The 19,756-nt window shown below is 38.7% G+C and overlaps 1 protein-coding gene across 6 annotated transcripts in view; it reads right to left on the reverse strand.

Moving 5' to 3' along the window:
- Positions 1-19,756, reverse strand: part of PTPN21 (protein tyrosine phosphatase non-receptor type 21) — a 75,310-nt gene that overhangs the window by 42,375 nt on the left and 13,179 nt on the right. For all 6 annotated transcript variants that reach the window (XM_078054080.1, XM_078054079.1, XM_078054075.1 and 3 more), the window contains exon 3: positions 1,690-1,859. In XM_078054080.1, the coding sequence (XP_077910206.1) occupies positions 1,690-1,859 (170 nt within the window). The remainder of the gene's footprint in view (positions 1-1,689; positions 1,860-19,756) is intronic.

Genomic DNA, 19,756 nt, shown 5'->3' on the forward strand with positions numbered 1-19,756 from the left:
CTCTAAGCTGCCTTCCATGATGGGTGAAGTTGGTAAAATACAAATGTCATCTTTCCATTCTGTTAAAATTCGAAAATGTCTTTCCCTTTGTACCATGACTATGACTAGGACATTCCTATTTTTCAAATCTCCTCTCCCCTCTCCAGGTAATATCTGAAATTTCCGGAAAACATCAGTGACTTTCATTCTCCCCCCACTCTGCACAAGCTACCCCCTCTAACTAGAAAACTCCTAAAGTCAAGTGAAAAGTCAACTTCTTTACCTTCCCTATTCTTATTCCCCGCGCCCCACCCCTAGGAATCTAGTGTTTTAATGAAAGCATTTATCATCATAATATACTGTAATTGTTTATTTACATGGGCTGTCAGTTCCACCAGACTCTGAGTAACTCCTCCAGGGTAGGATTAAAGCCTATTCACTTGTATATTCATCTCCCACAGTAACAAATGTTCTTACATCATCCTGTTATATCTTCAATGAATGTTTAAATAAATGAGTCAGTGATCAGTTACTATTTTTCCTCCCGGGTTCTACTTCACTCTTCAATATTTTTATCCCAGATCAGTTTTATAGTCAGGGCATATTTATCCCTACTACCTGATTCTTGCTTCTTTGGTTTTCTATCTTCTTCCAATAATTAACTGGCCAACTCAGTACTCAAAAAGAATATTACACAAACACAGGGCAGTACTAGGTTCTTACTATCTACAGGGCACTGTTAGATATTGTGCGAAAGGTAAAGCTAAGGAAAACAGAGGTTTAAAATCCAAGAAAAAGATAGGATCTGTACACAAATAACTATAAGGAAAGGCTATAACAGCTTCCATCTTAACACAAGTACAAGCGAACTGTAGGGCAGTCTGGAGAAGGCAAAGGTCATTCCAGCCTAGGGATCACAGAAACTTCAAGGAGGAGGCGCCTTCTGAACTAAAATTCAGAGGAAGAGCAGGATTCCAGTACATAAATAAGAAAGATCTAGGACCCAAAGATGAAAAGGAGTGCGGCATGTTCAGGGCACTGGAAGTAGTCCAGCTTGGCTGAAAAGTAATGTTAAATAGGGTTCAAAAGATAAGGTAATGGTGGATTTGAGAGAACTTGAAAGGCAGACTCCCGGATCCAAATTTTATTCCTAGTTCTGTGTTTTGTCTTCAAGAAAACAAACAAACAAACATATAGTTCCTCTATCCCACTCCTTAATCTGGTCTTCCCTTTCTTCCCTTCTAAGTGCACTTAGTGGCCTCTTCTTCTACCCTAGACACATTCACCCTCCCACCTAATATACAGCTCCTAGAGCCAGAGAACCGGAAGAACCCTTCTGCACATTTCCCTGAGGAATGAACACAGAATCTGCGACTTTTTAAAAATCTCCTCTCTCATTTCAGTGTTACAAAGATCAGAAACAAATCAACAAAAAATTTGAAGAGGACATCACTACAAGAAGAGTTCACAGCCCAGAGAAAAACATCACCTCCCCTTTTAATCGCTCCTTTGTGCCTAGTGAAACCATAACTCATGCAACACGCGGTAAAACACTCTGACATACCACATACCACAACCTCCACGTAATAATGTGGCTGCATATGTGCGCAGGAGGGCCAGTGTAGTCTGATCTCCTGACTCTAACCTTAGTGTCCCTTCTTTCATCTCATCAGATTATTTCCTAAAAACAAAGAGCGTGTTATTTCTCACCTGGTAATCTCCTGCTGCAGCTGTGAAACTGAAGGCACATAAAATACCACTCCAAAATAGACGGTCGGTTCCAATGCATATTTATCCAGCTGCTTCTTGAGAGGTTTTTCCAAATCTACCCACCGGCGCTGATTTTGCTTGTTGTGGTACCAGAGGCTGAAGTAAGTGATCTGGAAAGAGGGAAAAATCACTGAAGAAGGCAGAAATGTACAAGAGAATTTCTATTCTTCTAATTGCTCTGATCCACGACCTGGGACCAAGTGACAGCAGTCTCCTATTGTTTCTTTTCTCAAAAAGGGATAATACCAAACCTGAAGAAAAGAGGCAAGACCTCTCTCCCTCTCTCTCTCTCTCTGCAGGAAAAAGAGGTGAAAAGTCAACTACTCTTGCAAACTGTTTCTTGAGCGCTGCACAGAAAAATGCATTCATAGCCTAGAAATCAGAATGTAGCAGGTGCTACACCATCTTACAGAGTTTTAACAGCAACAACAAAAAACATATACTGAACAAATGTTTAGTTTTAAAATTATCAAAATACTAAATGTATCATAATTGATATTTCGTAAGTATAACTGGGGTTTTATCTAGAATACTGATTAATCCAACTTTTCAGTACTCTTGAATTTGGCTTCTATACATAAATTATTTCATGTAAATATTGTAAATTCTAGAAATATAGGTACAACTGCAACTCTTCTTTGCCCCCAAAAGTTTATTAGATACAAATTTAATGCAATCATAACATCACGGAGGTAAATTCTCACACATACACACATACACAAAAAGCTCTACATAAAGCAACAGGATAAGTATATCACTTGAAGGTTTAAAAAAATGTCCAGATATTAGCATTTAGATCTCACTCGCTGGTTAATGAAACTGTTCGGGGAAATCGATACTTGCTCTGGGCTTGGTCAACCTGAAAGGTTATTAATGCACTTAAGCACTGAAATGACAGCCTCGGGCCACTGCTAATATTTACCTCAAAATCAGTTTACAGATCAAGGCAACTGGAAAAATTCCCTGCTTTGTTCTGGACCCTAGAGCAACACAGATGAACAGAACTTTCTACGATGATGGAAATATTCTGTCTCCAATACAGCAGCCACCAGCTGCCTGTGACTATCGAGCGCCTGGAATGTGGTTAGTGCAGCTGAGGAACTAAATATTTAATGTTATTTAATTTTAATTGACTTGAATTAAATAGCTGCAAGCATCTAGTGGCACTGTATTGGAAAATATAGCTTTAGAGCAACAATAAAATGAGAAATAATAATATTCAGGCTATAATTTTAATCTGTAATCCTCATTCAAATAAAAAATGAATTTTTAATTTACAGGGAAAAAGTAATTATACAAACATACCTTTAATATTTATTTCATCTTACAATTTTGTTACAAGGGAAGAACTATACCTTTAGAATGAGTCTATTAATCAAATAAACTCAACAAAAGTGAGGAATGTGTTCATTTACCCTTTATAACCAAACAGCCAGAATAGCGCTGGAATTCAGTAAATTTTGTTGAAAAAACGAATATTCTCTTGCTTCTTAGTTGCCACCCAAGCCATCACATACAAATGAAATATTCTGAACATTTATTATGTACCAGGTTCTGTCCCAAGAATGACAACAATATCATATATTAAATCACCACAACCATCTTATGAAACGGATATCGTGCATGTGTGTGTGAAACACTAAAGCCAGTGTTTGTCTAAGGATTGTCCCTGGACCACTTCTACCAGAATTACCTGGAGAGCTTCTTGAGCTCTACAGAGCTATTCAACTCCCAAGTAATTCCTGTGCCCATTCATGGGTGAAAACCATGACATGAAAACCATGACTACCCGACACTGCCCCTCTAGCGTTATACCAGAGATGGTGTATGAACAACCTATCCTCAAAAAGCTGCATAGAAATCACATTTTTTAAAATCCAAACACACTTTAATATAGCAACAAGTCTGAGTCTTATTGTGAATTATTTTCTGAAGTTATAATTATGTTTATAAAATGAATTACATGTTACGTGTAAGGATAGAGTATCTATCACGTTTATAGAAAACAGGTACTAATTCCTTCTTTCTTTTGAGCTGCAACGTACGAAAAATCCCATTTAACAAAGAAACTGATGCTTAAAGTCTGAAGTCCTGGGTTTAATTTCTGTCACTTGCTAACTGGGAAGTGGAAAAGTCAATCAGACCAATTCCATTTTCTCAAATGTAAAAGAAGGTAATAATAAGTGTTAGTAATACCTCCTTCACACCTCCATCATGGGAACTCAATGCAAAACTTAAATGAATGCATTTTACCACTAGAAAATCACTGTATTTTTTTTTAGATTTTTATTTATTTATTTGAGAAAGAGAGACAGAGACAGCAAGAGAGAGCATGAATGGGGAGGAGAGGGAGAAGCAGGCTCCCTGCTGAGTAGGGAGCCCAACTCGGGGCTCAATCCCAGGACCCTGAGGATCATGACCTGAGCTAAAGGCAGATGCTTAACCGACTGAGCCATCCAGGCGCCCCTAAAAAGATTTATTTATTTATTTTAGAGAGAGAGAGAGAGAGAGGGCAGAGGATTAGAGGGAGAGGGAGAGAGAAAATCTCCACCAGACTCCCCGCTGAGCGCAGAGCCAACACAGGACTCATCTCACAACCCTGAGATCACAACTTGAGCTGAAATCAAGAGTCCGACATTTAACCAATTGAGCCATCCAGGTGCCCTGAAAATCATTGTTATTTTTAAAAGATTAGTTTGCCCACTCTACTAAACATCAGCAAAATAAATTATACACTCAACTCAAAAATAATTTTCTAGGGGCGCCTGGGTGGCTCAGTCGTTAAGCGTCTGCCTTCAGCTGAGGTCATGATCCTGGGGTCCTGGGATTGAGCCCCGCATCAGGCTCCCTGCTCTGTGGGAGGCCTGCTTCTCCCTCTCCCACTCCCCCTGCTTGTGTTCCCTCTCTAGCTGTGTCTCTGTCTGTCAAATAAATAAATAAAATCTTTAAAAACAATAATAATAATAATTTTCTAATTACTTCCATATATATGGACTTATTACAACACATTTTGTTAATTGTATTTATGTTTTGTTTTTCATCTTAGAATTGGATTGAATGTACAATGTTTGGTCTATAACACATACTACTGCTATGAACTTGATTCTACAAATACTTATTTTTTGCCATAAGCCAGAAAGCTGGGCATCCCTTAGGATCTAAAACTATTTGGGTCATAACAGTATGTCACTTTTTCTTTTTTTTTTTGACAGAGAGAGACACAGCGAGAAAGGGAACACAAGCAGGGGGAATGGGAGAGGAAGAAGCAGGCCTCCCACAGAGCAGGGAGCCCGATGCGGGGCTCAATCCCAGGACCCTGGGATCATGACCTGAGCCAAAGGCAGACGCCCAACGACTGAGCCACCCAGGAAGGAGCCCCACAGTATGTCACTTTTAACCAAAATTAAAAGGTCTTAAAAATACTCTTTGTATATATTAATTTTCCCCTAAAATATAGTTGGACTTCAATGCTACAAACACAAATATCTAAATAGTTATAAAACTATAGGTTTACTACAGGGGCACCTGGCTGGTTCAGTTGGTAGAGCATGTGGCTCTTGATCTCAGGGCCATGAGTTCAAGCCCCACATTGGGCGTGGAGCCTACTTAAAAAACAAAACAAACAAAAAACACTATAGGTTTACTGTATAATTTGTTGTTGTACCTTGTGAAATGGATCATGAGATAATTAAAAGAAAAAAACCTGAATAATCTGCTAGCATTCTAAAAAAGGCACATTCTAAAAGAAACTAATTCTTGGGCGCCTGGGTGGCTCAGTTGGTTGAGTGACTGCCTTCGGCTAGGGTCATGATCCTGGAGTCCTGGGATTGAGTCCCACATCGGGCTCCCTGCTCAGCGGGGAGTCTGCTTCTCCCTCTCCCACTCCCCCCCTCTTGTGCTCTCTCTCTCTCTCACATTCTCTCTCTCAAATAAATAAATATCTTAAAAAAAAAAAGAAACTAATTCTTAAAATATGCTAAGTTTATTTTAGCAATGCATTTATTACTCATGTCACATATAGACAGAAAATCAAAGAGAAAGGGAAATACATTTGTAAAATTACACCATTAGTTTTTTATGAATTATATATCTTATAAAGGAGTAGCAAGGACTTTATCTAATTGTGTAAATGGCTGAAAATAATAGATATAGCAAATTATTTGCTGATCAGCTATTATATTTTTAGGAGAGTCTAAGGTTTTTGACATTTGAACATTAACTGATTATATGTACTAAAGTATTTGCTTTGGTACTTACCCCTGTGTTCAAGTTCTATCTTATGAAGTAGTTAAGCCTAGCCAAAATCAAGTTTATAACTTGTTAAATACTTCTAAGGAGGTATTATATTTCTAAAATTGCCTCTAGAGGGGTGCCTGGGTGGCTCAGTCAGTTAAGTGTCTGCCTTTGGCTCAGGTCATGGTCCCGGGGTCCTGGGATCGAGCCCCACATCAGGCTCTCTGCTCAGTGGTGAGTCTGCATTTCCCTCTCCCTCTGTGATCTTTCCTGCTTTCACTCTCTCTCAAATAAATAAATTCTTTTTAAAAATAATCAATCAATAAATAAGTAAATAAATAAATAAAATTGCCACTCGAAATGTTTACATACACATGGGTAACTAAAATCTCATAACACTATAATCCTTAGATTCAATGCTTCCTTAGAATTTCTAGACATACATAATGAAATAACAACATCTGATTGCATGAGATTTTATGACTATAATACAGTTTGTTTCTAAGATGGATAGGTAGAGTTTGAGCAACAAAATGTTGTGATTAAATTCTCATCAGGCGGGGTGCCTGGGTGGCTCAGTTGTTAAGCGTCTGCATTCGGCTCAGGTCATGATCCCAGGGTCCTGCCCTGCATCGGGCTCTCTGCTCAGCGGGAAGCCTGCTTCTCCCTCTCCCACTCCCTTGCTTGTGTTCCCTTTCTCGCTGTGTCTCTCTCTGTCAAATAAATAAATAAAATCTTAAAAAAAAAAAAAGATAAAATAAAATAAATTCTCATCTGGTGTAAAATTTTCTCTACAAGTCCATTTTGGGGGCTTTGTCTTAGATAACAATCTTGAGCATCTGGATAATTAACTTTCCAAAATAATTTAAAGCCCATCCAAAAAACAAAGTGGGGGGAGCAGGAATCAAAGAAGAGGAGAGAATACTTCCTACCTCATCTATAGGCCAGCATTATCCCGATACCCAAACCAGACAAAAGACACCATTAGAAAACTATAGAATAATATCTTTTATAAATATAGATGCAATAGACACAAACTGAATCCAACAGCATATCAAAAGGATCATACACCATGACCAAGTGGGATTTATCCCAGAAATGCAAGAGTAGTTCAACATACAAAAGAATCAATGTAACATATTGTTAATATGAAGGGAAAATACATAATTTTCTGAATTGACACAAAAAAAGCATTTGACAAAATTCAAAACCCTCTCTTGGTAAAAATACTCAGAAAACTAGGAATACAAAAGAACTTCTCAACATCAAAAGCATTTATGAAGAACCCACAGCTATCATACTCAATAGTGAAAGATGGAAAGCTTTCCCCCTAAGATCAGGAGCAAGACAAGTATGACCATGTTCACCACTGTTTCAACACTGTACTGGAAATTTTAAGTAGGCTCCAGTGGAGAAATTGTAACCCTTATACATTGCTAGTGGGAATATAAAACGGTTCAGCCACTATGGAAAACAGTTTGGCAGTTCCTCAAAAGTTAAACATACAATCATCATCATCATGATGAAAATGAAATAAAGGCACCTGAACTGAAAAAGGAGTAAGTAAAACTACTTCTATGCACACAAAACATGATCCTATCCATTTAAAATATCCCAAAAAGCGCCCCCTCCCCAAAAAAAGACTAGAGCTAATAAACTCAGCAAAGTTGTAGGGTACAAGATCAACATGCATAGATCAGTATGGATTCTACACACCAGGAATGGAAAATTTAAAAAGGAATTCAAAAAACAATTTCATTTATAATAGCATCCAAAACAATAAAAAATCTAGGAATAAATAAAATGAGGTGAAAAATTTGTATCTTGAACAATACAAAACATGGCTGAAAGAAATTATTGCTATTGTTTTTTAAGTAGGCTCCATATCCAACGTGAGGCTTGAGCTCATGACCCTGAGATCAAGAATCGTATGTTCTCCTGACTGAGCCAGCCAAGTGCCCCTTCACTGCTGAAAGAAATTAAATGAAAAGACTTCCAGTGTTCATAAACTGGAACACTTAATATTGTAAGATGGCAATACTATCCAAAGTGATCTACGGATTCAAATGCAATCCCTATCCTTTATTCAGAGAAAGCCAATTCTCGAGTTCATATGGAATTGCAAGGGGCCTCAAGTAGCCAAAACAATAATGAAAAAGAACAAAGCTGGAGGACTCATATTTTCTGTTTTTAAAACTTACCACAAAGCTACCTTAATCAAAATAGTGAGGTACTGATGTAAGAGAGACACATAGATAAATGTTATAAAATTGAGTCCAGAAATAAAACTGTGCATCTATGGTCAACAGGTTTTCAGCAAGAATGCCAAGACCATTCAGTGGAGAAAGAATAGTCTCTTCAATAAATGGTTCTTTTTTTTTTTTTTTAAAGATTTTATTTATTTATTTGTCAGAGAGAGAGAGACAGCAAGAGAGGGAACACAAGCAGGGGAAGTGGAAGGGGGAGAAGCAGGCTTCCCACGGAGCAGGGAGCCCGATGAGGGGCTCAATCCCAGGACCCTGGGATCATGACCTGAGCCAAAGGCAGACGCTTAACAACTGAGCCACCCAGGCGCCCTTCAACAAATGGTTCTAAGACAACTGAAGATCAACATGCAAAAGAAAAGGGATGCCTGGGTGGCTCAGTCAGTTGAGCAGCCAACTCTGGATTTAGGCTCAGGTCATGGTCTTGGGGTGATGGGGTCAAGCCCTGCATTGAGCTCCATGCTGGGAATGGAGCCTGCTTGGGAATATCTCCCCCTCTCTCTGTCCCTTCCCCACTCACATGTACGTATTCTCTCTCTCAAAAACAAACACCATGCAAAACAATGAAGTTAGACCCTACTTCACACAGTATATAAAAATTAATCAAACTGAATCAACAACCTAAATATAAGAACTAAACTGTAAAATTCTTTAGAAGAAAACAGAGGTAAATCTTCATGACCTTGAATTTGGAAATGGATTCTTAGATGACACCAGAAGTATGAGCAAAAAAGGAAAAAACAGATAAATTTGACTTTATCAAAATTTAAAACTGTGTGTATCAAAGGAGTACATCGAGAAAGTAAAAAGACAACTATAGAATGGGAGAAAATATTGGCAAATCATATATTTGATTAAGGGTCTAGTATCTGGATATATGAATAACTCTTACACAATAAAAAGGCAGACAACTCAACTAAAAAACAGACAAAGGACTTGAAAATACTTTTCCAAAGAACATATGCAAATGGCCAATAAGCACATGAAAAGATGCTCAACATTCTTAGTCACTGGGAGATGCAGTTCAGAACCACAATAAGATACTATTCCATGCCCATTAGGCTGGCTATAATTTAAAAAATAAAAAGTGCTGGTGAGAATGTGGAGAAATTGTAACCCTTATACATTGCTAGTGGGAATATAAAACGGTTCAGCCACTATGGAAAACAGTTTGGCAGTTCCTCAAAAGTTAAACATACAATCATCATCATCATATGACCCAGCAATCTCACTTCTAGATATATACCCAAAAGAAATGAAAACAGGTACATGGATATTCAGACCAGGAATACATGCAATAGCCAAAAGATGGAAACAACCCAATGTCCACCAGTAGATGAAAGGATAAATGAATTGTGCAACAGACATACAGTGGAATATTATTCAGCCATAAAAAATGAAGTAGATGCATGCTAAAATATGGATAAACCTCAAAAACATTATGTTAAGTGAAAGAAACCAGGCATATAAGGTCACGTTGTATGATTCCATTTATTTATTTATTTTTAAAGATGTAGCCTTGTTTTTGTATTTGTTTTTTTTAAGTAAACTATGCCCAACATGGGGCTTGAACTCATGAACCTAAGATCAAGAGTCGTATGCTCTACTGACTGAGCCCGCCAGGCGTCCCACTATATGATTCCATTTAAATGAAATACCCAGGGCGCCTGGGTGGCTCAGTTGGTTAAGCGACTGCCTTCGGCTCAGGTCATGATCCTGGAGTCCCAGGATGGAGTCCCGCATCGGGCTCCCTGCTCAGCAGGGAGTCTGCTTCTCCCTCTGACCCTCCCCCTCTCATGTGCTCTCTCTCTCTCTCTCTCTCTCAAATAAATAAATAAAATCTTTAAAAATAAATAAATAAATAAATAAATAGATAAATAAATAAATGAAATACCCAGAATAGATAAATCCACAGTGATAGAAAGTTAACTAGTGGTTGGTAGAGGGGGAGGGAATTCACTGCTTAAGAGGTACAGGGTTTCCTTTTAGGGTAATGAAAATGGTTTGAACTAGGTAGAGGTGGTGCTGTGAATGTATAAATGTCACTGAATTGTTTAAAGTGGTGAATTTTGTTATGTGAATTTCAGTTCAAAAAAGTCTTTTTTTAAAGATCAGATATGCTCAATTAAAATCAAGTACAGAATTTTAAAACCTTACTTTTTAAATATTTAAATATATCAAATTCATTTCATTTGAAAAAGTCTAAGGAAAAAAATGAGCCAGAAATAGATGGATCTAGCCAGGAGTTAATATTTCCTATTTCCCAATACCTATACTTAGGTCAAGATTTTGTACAGTTAGACAATATCTGGAAATACCAATTCTCTGAACATAACTGAATAACACAGAATAGGCAAAAATGTGTTTGTGTAATGAAAAATATATGTCGGAGTCAAAGTTATAATAAATGTCCCAATAAAAAAGAAATTTGTCTTCTTTATGAGCTTTTTTTTCTTATTCCATGCATATTTTTAATGAGTTAAGTGAGTTGGTTATCCAATTCAAAGTAGGTTAAAAGATGACAAATTAAAGGAAAAAGGGGCTTATTAAATAGCATGTTGGCAGCAGCAGGATGATGGGTAATATTTTCTCCAGCAAGAGAGAGCATATACATACTAACAAAAAATCCTTTAAAGAGAAGTTATAAAGAATTATAAAAGTACTGTAGTCTGGAATTATTTCTCAAAGGAACAAATAACTTGTAAACATTAGTCATGTATTTAACCACAACCACGGTTGTTCTTTTAAGAGGAATCGAGAAGTTTATAAATCCTTCCAAAGACTGGCATTAAAAATAGTTGTTTGGGGGGCGCCTGGGTGGCTCAGTCGGCTGGGCAGCTGACTCTTTCCATTTCGGCTCAGGTAACGATCTCAGGGTCTTAGGACGGAGCCCTGCGCCAGTCCGCCAGTCCCCGCGCTCAGCAGGGTCTGCTTGAGGATTCTCTTTGCCACCACACCCCCTCTGGCTCCCCGCTCATGCTCTCGCTCTCTCTCCCTCTCTCTCTCAAATAAATAGATAAGTCTTAAAAAAAAAGTTGTTTGGACAAAAGAATAAGTCTTGGTTTTTAGGCAAAGTTATGAAGATTGCTTCATTTCCCAAAAGTGATTAGAAAAATAACTTATTGTATATACAACTTCACAGTACTTTAGCCAATTGATTGCGGTTTCATTTCTTCACTTTTAAGTTCAACCACATTTTCCAAAGCCATGACGGAGATTTCAACTTTTGCTGTTTTGGTACCCGCTCTTACTTAGATTTTCTCTAAGGGGCTATGCCTGCAATTCCAATAGCAGCCTCTAGCGCCGTGTAACGCCAAGAGCGCTAGACTGACGTCACAAGGCTCCACCTCCTAGTCCTGGCTCCGCCCCTCGCCCGCTCCTGAGTTAGTCGCTGCCTGAGTTAGTCGCTGCCTGAGTCTGCTTCTTCATAGGGAAAATAACATGTACCCTGCCTTCTTAAGAAAGTTGTGGTGAACTTTGTAAGTTATCACTGTGCTGATAAGTTAAAAGCACTCTTGTTATATTTGCTGAGTACGTTAATTCACCAGATAGGATCTCTCCAGGTGTGACTGAGAAAATAGCACAAAACTTGAGTCAAGCATGCTTCTTCCTTGAAAATATGACCAAGTAATAGTCAAATTTCTTTCTTTATCTTTTTTATTTTTTTTTATATTTATCTTCTTTTGTAAAAGATTTCTTTATTTGAGAGAGAGAGAGTGCAAGTACGAGTGGGGGGGGGGAGGAGCAGAGGGAGAGGGACAGACCAGAAGCAGGGCTCAATCCAACAACCATGAGATCATGACCTGAGCCAAAGGCAGACACTTAACCAACTGAGCCACCCAGGCCCCCTTCTTCTTTATTTAAAGTTAAGATACACCAGGACCTTTTCTTAAAAGAAAGAAATATAAAAACCTTGGTACAGACAAGCTCCATGTGCCTTAAATCTCAACTATTATTAACCAATTGTTTCTTGGTCTAGGATACTTTCCCAGAATCATGTGTCTTCTTTTGAGTCCAAATCTTCTGGGTTATGCATGCACTGTCTTATTTATAGGCTTGGTTTAATTGTAATAAAAATTTCCCCCATACACCAGTCTTTAATTACTGGCTTTTGGTTCATGCCTCCCACCGCTCCTTATCTAACTTCCCAGTACCTTTCTCAGATAAGAAACTTTACTTCCACGTGGCTTCTCTTTCTCCACAGCTCTGTCTACTCTCACTGGTGACACAGCAAGCTGACCTGACCTGTGGGAAACTCGTTCCAGTAAAAGTCTCTAAACCACTGAATCTTCTAGTATCTTCTAGATCAATGCTCAATTACCACCGAAAAGATTTTTGTGAAACTTCTCCACTGTCAGATACTTTTACCCTCACCCTTTCTTTCCTATCTTGTTCTGAACATGTCAGTAGTTTTCATAAAGTTATTCAATACTTTCTTCATAGCTATTTAAAAGTTTTCACAGCTACTCCCCTAAAATGATACACAGACTTGTGCCTGCTGTGTAAACTACAGTAAAAGCAAAAGTTACACTTACAAAACTTGCCTTCTTTTCAGACACAATATGGCTGACTTCCTTTAAATGAACTAATATTTACCCAGAGAACAAGGTGATTTGATAATTAAGCTTTTTGTTCAGAGGGAAAGACAGTTTACAAATTTTTGAGCTTGGGTAAAAGGTGTCCCCCAAATCACAGTCATCTAAAGAGACACAAGCTATTACAAGCAGGTCCACATCTTGTCAGAATGTAAACCCTTTCCTAATCCCCCAGTCATTTCTTGTCTAATTATTTTAAGAGTCTTTTAGTTGTACTATTTTTAAAGCAGAGCAAAGGGACACACGATTTAGCTGGAAGGTTTTTTAAGCCACTGATGCACTGAGTTTGATAAAAGTTAATCCCATATAAAATTGCAACTATAATTTTATCCTGATGCTTTTCTTAGACTAGGCAGAAGTCAGAAGACTTTTCATCAGGAAAGTGATGAGAGAAGATAGATCTAGATAAAGCCTATCCGAGGCAGAGATCATCTAACAAGGGTAGTTAACAAGTATTAACCTAATTCAAGCCCGAAGCTTACCTCTACACCGAGTGTGCCATAAATGAAGCATTGTACCTCTTCCTTTTGACAGAGAGTATGGTGGTCATGGTGCCTTAAGCAGACAGTGTTTTCTCCCTTGTCTGTTTAATTTTGATCCATTTTCTTCTGTCCTTGGTCAAATAACGTTTTATCTATTTTATTTCATCACTATACCCTAGCACATATGAGGACTAAGAAAACAACAATCAAAAGTACATTTTGGTCTTCTCATTACACTCAAACTTTTATTAAACTGAAGTCCATGTAACTGAACTCCTCAAATGGCCAGATCTTTGTTGTTGTGGCAACATTTAACTTCTAGGGAAAGAGTCAAATGATAAGCTAATTTCAGGGATATGTTGAAAGAAAAGTCCAAGGCGTGAAATGGAATCACTACTTACATAGGTGAGCTCTCATATATTTTCTATTTACTATCCTGGACAATAAGATGCTACGAAGAATACAGTGATCCCCAAACACAGTAAGCTCATTCTTCAAAAAATATCTTATATTGTGGGGCACCTGGCTGGCTCAGTCAGAAGAGCATGCGACTCTTGATCTCAGGGTCCTGAGTTTGAGCCCCACGTTGGGTGCAGTTTACAAAAAGTAAACAAACTTTAAAAAAATATATTATACTGTACTTTCTAAGAAAAATGAACTGTCTTCTTTTTTTTAAGATTTTATTTATTTATTTATTTAAGAGAGAGAGAGAGAGAGAGAGCATGAGCAGAGGGGAGAGAGGCAGAGGGCAAGGGAGAAGCAGATTCCCTGCTGAGCTGGGAGCCCAACATGGGACTCGATCCCAGGACCTCATGACCTGAGCTGAAAGCAGACACTTAACCGACTGAGCCACCCAGGTGCCCCGGGAATTCAATTTTAGAACTATAAATGATTATGGGCCTAAATACATTTTAATGAAGAATCAAATCAATGTTCATTTCTATTGCCTGAAAGAATATTACTCAACTATTTTCCACTACCTTAAAAAAAATAAAAATACAACAGTTCCACTGTTCTTAAATTAGTATTACCATGAAAGATCTGAAGATTATAAAATCAAGAAAATTTTTCTTGTGGTTAAAATCCTAAACAGATACACATGAATAAACTCCAAAGAGTTCTTAAAAACTATACTTGTTTTCTTCATTAATCAAAATTCAAAACTCATGCTTTCATCATACATGAAATAACTATTTTTTCCACATATTTTACAAGGTGATTTTCTAGTTACAGCAAATACTTCTTCCATATACACAAATGCTCCAAGAGCAAAACTGTTTCCTTTTTTAATATAGAAAATGATTTTTTCCCTTTTTTATTTATAAGGTTCCCCTTAACAAAGGCCACACTTAAGGATTTAGTGGATTTCCTTTTAAACTATGTTCTTCATTGAGGACCAAGGCACAAAAGGTACCTAACTAAGTAATGGTGCGCAACTCAGAAATATACACTCAATATTTTTAAATTGTTTAAATACCATAATGCCAGGGGCGCCTGGGTGGCTCAGTCGTTAAGCGTCTGCCTTCGGCTCAGGTCATGATCCCAGGGTCCTGGGATCGAGCCCCGCATCAGGCTCCCTGCTCCACGGGAAGCCTGCTTCTCCCTCTCCCACTCCCCCTGCTTGTGTTCCCTCTCTTGCTGTGTCTCTCTGTCAAATAAATAAATAAAAAATCTTTAAAAATAAATAAATAAATAAATAAATAAATAAGTACCATAATGCCAGTTACATTTTATTGAGAAGTGCTATTTAATATGCATAAAATAAGATACTTTTGTTATTGTAGAAGAGAATGATCTGGAAATAAATATGTATTTGCTATTAAGGATAATAGGAGGGGCGCCTGGGTGGCTCAGTTGGTTAAGCGACTGCCTTCGGCTCAGGTCATGATCCTGGAGTCCCGGGATCGAGTCCCACATCGGGCTCCCTGCTCGGCAGGGAGTCTGCTTCTCCCTCTGACCCTCCTCCCTCTCATGCTCTCTGTCTCTCATTCTCTCTCTCGCAAATAAGTAAAATCTTAAAAAAAAAAAAAAAAAAATTAAAAGGATAATAGGAGTTATCCTCTATTCAATTTATCCCATATCCAATTATTCTATATTCAAGAAATATAAAAGTCTCAATGGACAAACAGACAGTAAAGATAATCATGACTTGCAGAAGAGTAAAAATGGAGTAAAATGGAGTAACAATTTACAGTGGCCCTGTCTTCATGCTCAGAATTCACAAACAGCTGAGTGAAACGCTTGGGTGGTGTGAAATGCTGTGAACAGCTGGAAACACCCCTGCATGCATGGTGGCTAAATCACAGTGATTCAGCTCCATCCGGGAATGCAGCAAGCACTGCAATGGGCCCACTGGTTCTACCACCTTTTCTTGTTTGGATGCAGATTCAGACTCTAGAAACCTCCAAGTTCAAACAACAGCAGTGCAAGGAGCTACTGCTTTGGAAAATCTCTCAGCAGAGAATTCCCCTGGGATCCATTTCATCAGCCCAATACTTCCAGCTCTGCCAGGCAACAGGCTCATGGAAGGTTCCCTATCAAACAGCTCTGCCCTCAGCACTTCAGGCATTCCCCATGGTGTCTTGCTGGCCTAATTATGATTTATGTTTGTTCTCACACTTATCTTTCTGTGCCTCATGCAACTTCAAAAACATATTTTAAGCAAAATAATAAATTGTAGTAATTAAAATAAACGATAACAAATATCTCAAGAGTACTTAAAACAATCTCCACCAGATTTGGGAGGTTGCACTGCGCCAAGCTGTCCTTGGAGGCACCAACTCCAGGGCGGGCCACCCGTCACCTGCCCAGAGTTACACACTGGGAAGAAAGCTGCTGATCAAAGCGGAGCAAGAACTACTCCAGTTGTGCTTTCTGCCCTGGAAGCATGAGCAAAGTTCCTTCACACCTGTGTTACCCATCTGTGAAGTGGACAGGAGTGTAATAGTGCCTCCCTCAAAGGATTGCTGGGGACCAAAATAAGCAAAAATATTCAAAGCACTTAAAAAAGTGTCTCACACAAAGTAAGTGCTCAAGTAATATTAGCTCCTATTATCACAGTTTTCAAGTCCTCCCCTAAATGGCATAAAATTTCATATTACACCTTCTTTAGTATAGGAAATTCTATACTTAACTATTTCCTTCACTAACCAGGTTTCATTTTTGGTAACTTTTCTGTTCTTTTTCTTTCTTCCCTTTTAAAATAAATTATTAGAAATAATTTTTAAAAACTTTTAAATAAGTTATTTCCTTTTTTTTTTTTTTTTAAGATTTTATTTATTTATTTGCCAGAGAGAGAGAGCGAGTGAGAGCACAAGCAGGGGGAGTGGGAGAGGGAGAAGCAGGCTCCCCGCTGAGCAAGGAGCCCGATGTGGGGCTCGATCCCACCTGGGATCACGACCTGAGCTGAAGGCAGATGCTTAACCACCTGAGCCACCCAGGCACCCCTATTTTCTTTTAAAATAATTAGAAAATACCAACACTTAGGGCTCCTGGGTGGCTCAGCTGGTTAAGCATCTGCCTTTGGCCCAGGTCATGATCCCGGGGTCCTGGGATCTAGCCCTGCACTGGGCTCCCTGCTCAGCGGGGAGCCTGCTTCTCTCTCTCTCCCTCCCTCGGCTGCTCCCTCTGTCACTCCCCCTGCTTGTGCTCTCACTCTCTCTCAAATAAATAAATAAATAAAATCTTAAAAAAAAAAAAGAAAATACCAACACGGATTGCTTTTCTTTAGGAAAATGAAAATGGCTCAGTGGAAAAGCAGTGTGGTGTTGAGGGGAAAATGCTAAACCGGGAGCAAAGACCTGAATTCTAGTTGGGGGCTGTCACTGCTAGTTGCCCCAGCCAGGGACTAAGACTAGAGTAGTGTACAGTGAAGTCTGCATTCTAGTAGTAGGTGACATATTATACAAATACTGTATAATTTTAGATGCAGTCATTATTAAACATGATTCATTTTTATGTTATCATACTGTAATATAGAATTTATGTGTTCTTTTCCTTACATTGTCATTCAAACAAATTTGACTTCAAAACAGGTACCAGTCATAAAACTAAAGACAAGTCAAATATGTACTTCTCTAAATATTACCTTTGGTGCAAAATAGGAGTGAATGAGAATTAAGGTTATTTTCTAGATAATTCACACCAAACTCTGGGAGGAAGAGAAAGGATGTTATAATGGATATCTTAACTCTCAGAGGGGTAGCTCTGAACTTAATTGGCTGATATGACTTAACATATTAACACCTCAAGTCATATTTCTCCAATCCATTTTTTCCTCGGTAAATTATTTCAACTAATGCGAATTTATATGATGAAAAGGAAAAATGGAAATGACTAGAGAAAAATAACTCTACATTAAAAAACAGTTGTTGGGGTGCCTGGGTGGCTCAGTCATTAAGCGTCTGCCTTCAGCTCAGGTCATGATCCATCCTGGGATGGAGCCCGCATTGGGCTCCCTGCTCGGCGGGGAGCCTGCTTCTCCCTCTCCCGCTCCCCCTGCTTGTGTTCCCTCTCTCGCTGTGTCTCTCTCTCTCAAATAAATAAATAAAATCTTAAAAAAAAAGAAACTCCCAGAGTTGCCAGTTAACAAATGTTCTGCATCAGGACCTCCCCTTGGTCTGGATGCTGTCCATCTTTGGTCCACTCCATCACTGAGATGGTGGGAGAAGGAAGGAAGTCCATTACATTCAGGAATAAACTAAACATAGGTAAAGCACCTAGGACAGTGCTGGCATCTAGTTAGTACCCAGTAAACAGCCATCATTCTTACTATCATGTGCTACCATCTCACACATGGAAGAAACAAAATGCAGAGAAGTTAAGTTGGTTTTCTTGGTTCATACAGGTAGTGTGCAGGGACTTGAACCCAAGTTCATGTGGCACCAAAACTCCACCTTGTTGCCCACATAACCTCGCTTTACCAACTACAGTTGAATCTAATGGTACAAAGTTCAATTGGCTGAAAATTCACTTGACATCAAAATGAATTTGTCAAGTCAAAGCCTGAGCCAGCTACACAATTGGAACATACTGAACAAAGGCAAATTGTTTTTATATTCACAAAGAAAATGAGCCACTACCAGGCAGCATGAAATCACTTGGTATATTTTCTTAGCCTGCTCAGTTAAAGCTCATTCAAAATAACGTAATTATGCTGTCCTATTTATAAATCTAAACCCTGCATACCTTTTAGTGATCTCATTTGGGCAATCTACTACAGAAAGGTAAACAAACCCTGCATGGAAAAGTTATCCCTAATACATGTTGCTACTTCTCATATAGGATTTGTGACATGCATAGTTTCTTCTAGTGAAATCAGCATCTTAAGCTAAGTCTTGAGAATTTAAATTGCCTCTGAATATTCTGTCAGTGCATTAAAAAATAAATATAAGTGACATTTATGTATGAACAAACTGTGGAGAACCAAACAGGAAGATATTTGCTAAACCAGCATACTGTTAAGAAAGTGGTATGAGGAGGGCCTGGGTGGCTCAGTTGGTTAAGCGTCCGACTCATGACCTCAGCTCAGGTCTTGATCTCAGGGTCAGGAGTTCAAGCCCCGCGTTGGGCTCCACACTGGGCATAGAGCTACTTTAAAAAAAAAAAAAAGGTGATATGAGCAAAGGGCTTGTTAACAGAAAAAAAAATAATAACCACAATGCAGGGTGTGTTTCTGACAAGAAGAATGAAATATAGGGCTCAACAACTGGCCAGTGAATTTGGCTAATGCATAAATGAGTCATCCATTCGTTCATTGAAAAATTGTCACACACCATTGCTTAGGTGGGCACAAAGGTGCTGTCTGGTAAGGAAGACTGACGTGGATCAGAGGTGTAATGAAGAAACTCCCACTCACAACCTCCTCCCTTTCCTCCTTGAAAAGAGCTTTTCCCTCAAGAGCAAGATGTCCCTGGAGCACCTGGCTGCTCAGTTGGTAGAGCATGTGACTCTTGATCTTGGGGTTGTAAGTTCAAGCCCCATGTTGGGTGTAGAGATTACCTAAAAATAAAACCTTCAAAAACAAAAAAAAAAGAGTAAGATGTCCCAGTGAGGAAACGAATACCTCAAATGTCCTTTCCTGAGATCTGAAGATAAAGACCATTCAAAAAGGACATTTGCGGGTGCAGGTGGGGAGGAATATACTTAAGAGGCAAATTATTCTCCCAAAGATACGAAGGTCTTGAATTGTTCACAAATATTCTATCCTACCAGCACCTTTATCTGGAGAAAGAAAGATCAGAGAAGAATGGTTAAGCTGAGGGGCGCCTAGGTGGCTCAGTCGGTTCTATCTCTATCTTTGTCAAATAAATAAAATCTTTAAAAAAAAAAAAAAGAAAAGAAAGGTTAAGCTGAGAGCAGGGGAAAGACTGCCTCATCTATAAGAGTCTTCTAGGCCCACAGCCTGGCTCATAAATGAATTGGCAGAGGGGGC

This window comes from Halichoerus grypus, chromosome 8, assembly GCF_964656455.1.
Source record: "Halichoerus grypus chromosome 8, mHalGry1.hap1.1, whole genome shotgun sequence".
Classification (NCBI taxonomy): domain Eukaryota; kingdom Metazoa; phylum Chordata; class Mammalia; order Carnivora; family Phocidae; genus Halichoerus; species Halichoerus grypus.